The sequence below is a fragment of the Poecilia formosa genome, unplaced genomic scaffold, assembly GCF_000485575.1.
Source record: "Poecilia formosa unplaced genomic scaffold, Poecilia_formosa-5.1.2 Scaffold308, whole genome shotgun sequence".
NCBI lineage: Eukaryota > Metazoa > Chordata > Actinopteri > Cyprinodontiformes > Poeciliidae > Poecilia > Poecilia formosa.
Window position 1 is genome coordinate 408602 of NW_006800247.1, and position 6805 is coordinate 415406.

Below are 6805 nucleotides of genomic sequence, written 5' to 3' on the forward strand. Positions count from 1 at the left end.
TTCTTAATCCCATAACATGTACTTCTTGAATGTATTCAGATATTTTCTCCTCAAAAAATGACAATATTGACTTTATAAGTATTTGAAATTCCAGACATGGATGAAACAGTGACATCTAGTGGCGCAATTGATTAGAATAATTTTGAATTTTACATGGATGAAACATTTTGAGGAACAGGCAGCTCTACGTAATCAGATGTGATTAAATTCAGATGTGATTTTAAATTCTGAAAAATAAAGCGTCATTGTGTATCATTAAAGATTATAATATATATATTTGCTTTTGGTTAGACGTGGGGAAAAATGAAGCCCCGGAAGCAGGCTCTTATTTTGAAAATAAGCCGTAAACGTGCTTACCGTATTACTGAGCACTCGTGCGCCATAGAAAAAGGCTCGTGGGGGGCTGGCTGGACCGTTTGTTACGAAGCGGAGCCTGGTTAGACCGCAGCACCGCGGCCTCGGTGTCAACTAAACTGAATGTCCGTCGCCTGAGGCCTGATTTCCGGGAAGGACGCTTTACAATGGACCGGTGAGGCTGATGCTGTATAACGGCGTTTCTGTGCGATACCGAACCGGTGCAATACCCTCTAACAAAGCCAGACAGTTACTTTTATTTAATCACCCGCTTATTTCTTTGCTAAGAAGCCTAACGCTTCATAATAAATATATTTATAACCACTGACTCACTTTGGAGGAATATCATGCACAGATGTTTCCCAGGAAATCCAAGAACTCTATTTATTTTAGTAATAAATGTTAGAAAGTGGAATTTACAGAATTTATAGAATAGCTACAAGAAAAATTATTTACTTTGTCCGAAAATGTCAAAGATCAATAACATTTTTGCATAGAAATGTTGGCCCATTGAAACTACTACACTGTATGCGTTCTCAATACTTGGTTGGGGCTCCTTTTGCATGAACCACTGCATCAGTGCAGCGTGGCATGGAGGAGATCAGCCTTCAGGTAGAGTCTCCATGATAGTCATAACATTTCTAAATTAAAAATAATTTTCAGTGGTCTTGTGTAATGCTCTAACTTTCTAATAAACACAATTTTCGGTTATCACTAGGCATGTCACAAAAAAATATTTTTAGCTGGACATTAAATTGCCCCAGAAATTATTGTGATAATATTGTTATTTTGAGACCGTGGTTTTTGGAGTTAGCACAAAACAAAACAAAAAGAAAACAACACGTCTTTAAAACAGTGTACAAGTCAATGGAGTCAGGTCTTAAAGATCTAAAAAGAAACTGTTTTTTAGGATTTGTTGTCTATGGTTCCACCTGACCATAGCCACAGCAAATCAACATGCTAGTGATAGCTATCATGCTAACAATAGCATTTAAGCTAGTTTTGATATAAACGCTAAACTTACACTGAATGAAATACGTCAATGATAGTCAAAATGCTAGTAATAGCCAACAGTTTTTTCATCCTTTCTTTACAATTAAAACAATGTTCAAAAATTGGCATCATTTTATCTAGCTAATGTCTTAGCTAAGTTTTACTTATACAGTTGTTTGTCTGCTAAGTTGAACAAGTCAATGATAGTCAACATGCTACTTACACCCCACATGCTATTGTCAGCATTTTAGCTAACCTTAGCATTTTAGCTAAATGTAGCTTTTCTAATCTGTATAAGAGACACATTTATTTTATCTTATTAGAAATACAAGATGTCTTCTCTTAGAAAGGTTTGTGGATTGACAGCAGCATAACCATGTTAAGGGTCCAGGATCGTTTCTCTTTGCACCTTCAGATTTGCTACGGTGGAGCATTATAAGGCGGGCATGGTGCTGAGTGGTGCCGGTGATGCTCTGGGCTACAGGAACCAGCTCTGGGAGTATAACGAGTCCGGACCAGCTATTCACCAAGTCAGGAAACTAAAGCCTGCATCTTCAGGAGCTGATCTCAAAGCAGAAAAACTTCATGATGTTTGTCCTCTTCTGGCCCCCGTAGGAGCTGCAGGAGCTCGGTGGTTTGAAGAACATCAAGGTGGAGTTTCCTGATTGGCCGGTGAGCGACGACACTGTTCTACACCTGGCAACAGCTGAAGGACTGGCAACAGGTGAGGTCAACAAACCCAAAAACTACAGCTGAACGATTAATTGAATTAATTGATTATTAAAATAATCGTCAATTATAATACTGTATATTATTGCTATTGCCTTTTAGGCAATGAAGTTTATTTTCTATATTAAAAAAGGAAATATAAATTCTTATGGTTTTCATTCATTTAATCTTAATCTGATTAATCAATTAATCGTTAGAATAATTGATTATTAAATAATCATTAGAAACCTACCACAAATCTCTCTCGTCTCAGTGTTTTTCCTTAACTTAAAGATTTTAAATATAATTCCCAATCTTGCCGAGAGTTACAGTTTAATTGAAGCTCTATTTAAGACCAGAATTAAAAATGGACAATTAAATTGACCTTTAGGTTGATTCATAAAGCCACTCAGATTAGTTCTAGATTTGAATGTCCAAAAAGCTCTCTAAAAATGTTATTTTTTATCATTATTATTTAAAGTCTGCAAATTGTGGCATTTTTTAGGGAAAACGGGGGAGGAGCTCCTGCATGAGGTGGCCGGTCGGTATGTGGAAGCCATGAAGGACATGAAGGGGAGGAAACCCGGCCCTTCCAGCATTCTGGGTATGTTTTATTTGTAAAATTATATAAAATCTGCTGTTTGGAAAGATAGATGTGCAGCTGTGATGTGCTCTTCAAGGTGTTTCCCAGCTGAAGCCAGGGGAGGAAGAGGGCTACAGAGTGCCGTATAACCCAGAGGGTACGGGCTGCGGCGCGGCGATGCGGTCCATGTGCATCGGTCTGAAGTAAGACGCTTCGTCCTGCTGACTTAAACCCGTTTCATTTTGGTTTTTTAAAACAACAAACCAGCAAGGCGTGACTCAGAAAAATAAATGAAAATCTTCATCTTTTTCAGTTTAATTCCAAATATGGAAGAAACGATTAATCAGTAACTGTGATTAATCACTAATTTAAATAACCGCCAACTAATTTGATAATCAATTAATAATTATACAAACTCAAAAATGAATACATTTTACATTAAAGCTTAAAACAACTATTTGTAAATATGGTTTACCCAGAACTCCTCAATTTTACCTTCATCTGGTTCAAAATCTGTCAAAAAGAAAATTCAATTTTCCAGGAAACAGAATTTTCCATTAGCAGAGTCATAAACATTTAAAATGAATCTTTAATTAGTTTAGTTAATTGAACGAAATTGACTCTGTGAAAAGATAATTTGAGACACGTCCCCTGCTTCAGGTACCCGAAGCCTGACCAGCTGTTGTCGCTCGTGGCCGTTGCCGTGGAGACAGGCAGGATGACCCATCCGCACCCCACGGGTTTCCTGGGGGCCGTGGCGTCAGCCCTGTTCGCCTCCTACGCCGTCCAGCGGCGGCCAATGACCACCTGGGGCCTGGGCCTGATCAACGAGGCCTGCCCCGTGGCGCGGACCATTGTCCAGGGCCGGGGCTTCGCCGTGGACGAGACAGAGCGCGACTGGGGCTACTTCTGCGACAAGTGGCAGTGGTGAGAAACGAATAAATCTGTTGTTAATTTTACCTTTTTATCTTTGTGAAAGGTTCATAGGCCGCTGTTTGATAAGTTTCACAATCAGAAATTTGAGTTATTTAATGTCATAAGTTAAATTAATAACATTTTCACCATGTTGTTCATTCTTAACATGTCAGTTTGAAACTAAATATTTGTTAAATATGTTTAACAAACTAAATATTTAGAGATTTAACAAGCTAAATCTCTACCTTCAAACTAAGTCAACTCACTAAATAATTTGCTAACTAAATACCTAGTTATTTAGTTTTCAAGTTAAATATTTAGTTTTCAAGCTAAATATTTAGTTTCAATATTTAATCAAACTAAATATTTAGTATTTAATATTATTGTAGTAGTAATATTTGTTTTGAAAACTAAATATTTAGCTAAATACAGCTAGCTAAATCTTTAGCTTCAAACTAAATATTTAGTTAGCTCAAAGGTACCTCAATATTTAACTAGTTAAGAGTTAAAAATTTTGTTTGGATTGTTAATAAAATATTTAGTTTGAAACTGAGACATTTGAATAACATGGTGAGATGATTTTGTGCCAAATGTCCCTGTTAGATCCAGTCTAGCTGCAGAGAATACTAAAGTCCAGCCTGACAGACGACTGATAGATAGATAGATAGATAGATAGATAGATAGATAGATAGATAGATAGATAGATAGATAGATAGATAGATAGATAGATAGAGCTAATTGATTAGATACCGAACTGCTTTGTTGCAGCACACGAGTTAATCATGTTGATTTATCAACGCTCTGCCTCCGACATCAGGTACCTGGACCTCAGGGGCCTCTCTAACGGAGTGGGCCCTTTGCTCTGGCCCCCGTCCTACGGTCCAGCTGAGCGGGATAAGGCCTATAAGAGCTTCAGTCTGTCTGGCTGGGGGGGATCCTGTGGCCACGATGCTCCCATGATAGCACTGGATGCCTTACTGGGCGCCGGTTCCGACTGGGAGGAGCTGATGAACAGAGCTGCTTTCCATGGAGGTCAGTTAGAAAATGTAGTTAAACATTACAGGTGCCCTGTGGGCTTACAAAATATGTTCATTATACTTTTTTTGCAAAAAATTATTCTTAGATAATGAGATTTTAGTTTGGTTAGTTCTGCATATGTTGAGCTTTTTGCTGCTGCCGTTTTACGGTCCAAACAGAGTCCGGTGTGGATGCAAAATACATTTTATGCAGCGCCGTTTTGAAATATAAACACTCGACAAACTCCTTAAGTTATCCATAGCGCTCAGATGAATGATGGAGCAACGACAACTTTCAACCAAAATTACTGATCCGCTATGAAGACGAGGACGTGATACCAGAAAACCGGAAGACATAACATTAGCTTGATAGAAAAGGGGCTTTCTAAATTTAAAAATGTGAGAATACCACAATTTTCTGTTTATTCAATCAGTATTTAACACAAAAATGTTTATATGCGCTTTAAAAATTTAGCACTTCATGTTACGGACAGACGGTCGGCCATGTTGATACAAAAGAAAAACTTAGTTTTTAAAAAAATGGCCGCTCAATCAATCAGTCGATCGATAAGAGCAATAAACTTTAATTAATAACTTTAATCCCTACCACTGCGAAGTAAAACGACTTACTTATACCTTCCTCTTTGATTCTGCCAAGGTGACAGCGACAGCACAGCGGTGATCGCCGCCTGTTGTTGGGGTCTCCTGTACGGAACCAAGGGGGTCCCCGAAGGCAACTACAGCAACCTGGAGTACCGCGACCGACTGGAGCGCTGCGCCGAACAACTCTACGCCCTCTCACACTAAAACAGCAGCAGAAACCGGGCCAACGAACCGGCGAGCTCCCATCGACCCACAAAGTGTGTTGTCAGTTCAGCCTGAAGGGAAAAGCCTGGCCCAGTAACCTAGAGTCGTTTTCCTCATGGGTGACAACAGCCTGGCTTATGTTTAGAGCGCTCCCCCTGGTGGCCATTCCTGAGATGACAGTGGAGGAACTTACCTCATTTCGGCTACCTGAATAAAGGCAAATGATCAAAGATGCTAAATACACAGTTGACACGGACTAATTAATGTCTTGCAAATATATTACTTTAGTAACTGATCAATTATTCTAATGATTAATCGATTGATCTGAATGATTGCAGGATGTGCCATTTTTTTCCAACCACTTAAACCTTTTATACAATATTAGACATACATTAAAAGATGCAAATAGTTCCTTTTTAAAATAAATAGAAAATATATATTTTTGCCTTAAATGCAATAATGTAGCATTCTTTTAGTGAATAGATGAATCTGCAGCTGAAAAAAAGGTCAGCTCTTCCGGCTCGATTTATCCATACTGTTTAGGTGTTAATTATTTTACCGGATTATCAATTGAATTAAGAGATTTTTGGCAGAATTTTAACCAGATTAAGTATGAAATTGTCGCTTGAGCAGTACTAGGTAGAATATATTTGCTAAGATTTTTCTTCCAAGTTAAATGCAAAATGTATTTGTTGCACTGTTTTGATTTAAACACAGCTATGAATGTTTTTTCAGCAAAATGGCCTTTTTTGAGTCTGTATATTCCAGTTATCGATTAATTGCTTAAAATTTTACAATCTTTTAATTGCGTTTAATCAGATTACTCATGATTAATTGGATTACTCAAATGTGAGTAATGGTGATTAATCACGATTAAACATCTTATTCACAACTAATCCAATTAATCGTTTTGAGGAACATTTGCACCATTACAGTAGAAAGTAAAATAAAAACAAAAGACAGTAGTTGAGAAGAGAACTTTATTTTTTAGTCATTGTTTTTAAACTTTTTTTTGTCTTGTCCATTTTTTTATTAATTATATTTTCCTACAGGAGAGAAGAAGGGCAAAGGGGGCAGATTTTCACTACTAGATTGAGTTTTAAAAATTTTTTTGCTAAAAGTCCCCTCACATCTTCACCTCCCTCCTCTGTCACTCTCTCAATCTTTTACATCAGTCCGTTTCCCGTTCGTGCTGTGGCAAATACAAAACCTCACAAGGCTTAAAAACATGTCTGGAAGAGAAAAAACGTCTGCTGCTGCCCCCGCCCCGCCTGTTTCTGATTCTCTCCGCAGTCCAGGATAAAAAAAAAAAAGCGGGAAAGAAGGTGGAGGGAAGAGCTGCGGGGCTGTCCTCTCATCTTCATCATCACCAGTAATAAAAATGTCCTCGACTGGGCAGACGCTCTCACCAATGAACATCACAGCAGAA

At 38.1% G+C, this 6805-nt stretch overlaps 1 protein-coding gene across 1 annotated transcript; it reads left to right on the forward strand.

Annotated features, from left to right (window-relative positions):
• The first annotated feature begins 363 nt into the window (after positions 1 to 363).
• adprh (ADP-ribosylarginine hydrolase) lies at positions 364 to 6679 on the forward strand. The gene is made up of 8 exons (XM_007572779.2): positions 364 to 529; positions 1763 to 1877; positions 1963 to 2071; positions 2561 to 2659; positions 2736 to 2841; positions 3299 to 3565; positions 4371 to 4585; positions 5228 to 6679. Exons 1-8 carry the CDS (start codon positions 522 to 524, stop codon positions 5374 to 5376), a joined length of 1068 nt encoding a protein of 355 aa, XP_007572841.1. The 5' UTR covers positions 364 to 521; the 3' UTR covers positions 5377 to 6679.
• The last annotated feature ends 126 nt before the right edge of the window (positions 6680 to 6805 follow it).

Bases quoted from the DNA above. Each gene is read 5' to 3' on its own strand.
- adprh (XM_007572779.2), top strand. The intron at 1,878-1,962 runs GTCAGGAAACTA...TGGCCCCCGTAG, and splicing joins CCGGACCAGCTATTCACCAA to GAGCTGCAGGAGCTCGGTGG. The intron at 2,072-2,560 runs GTGAGGTCAACA...GGCATTTTTTAG, and splicing joins AGCTGAAGGACTGGCAACAG to GGAAAACGGGGGAGGAGCTC.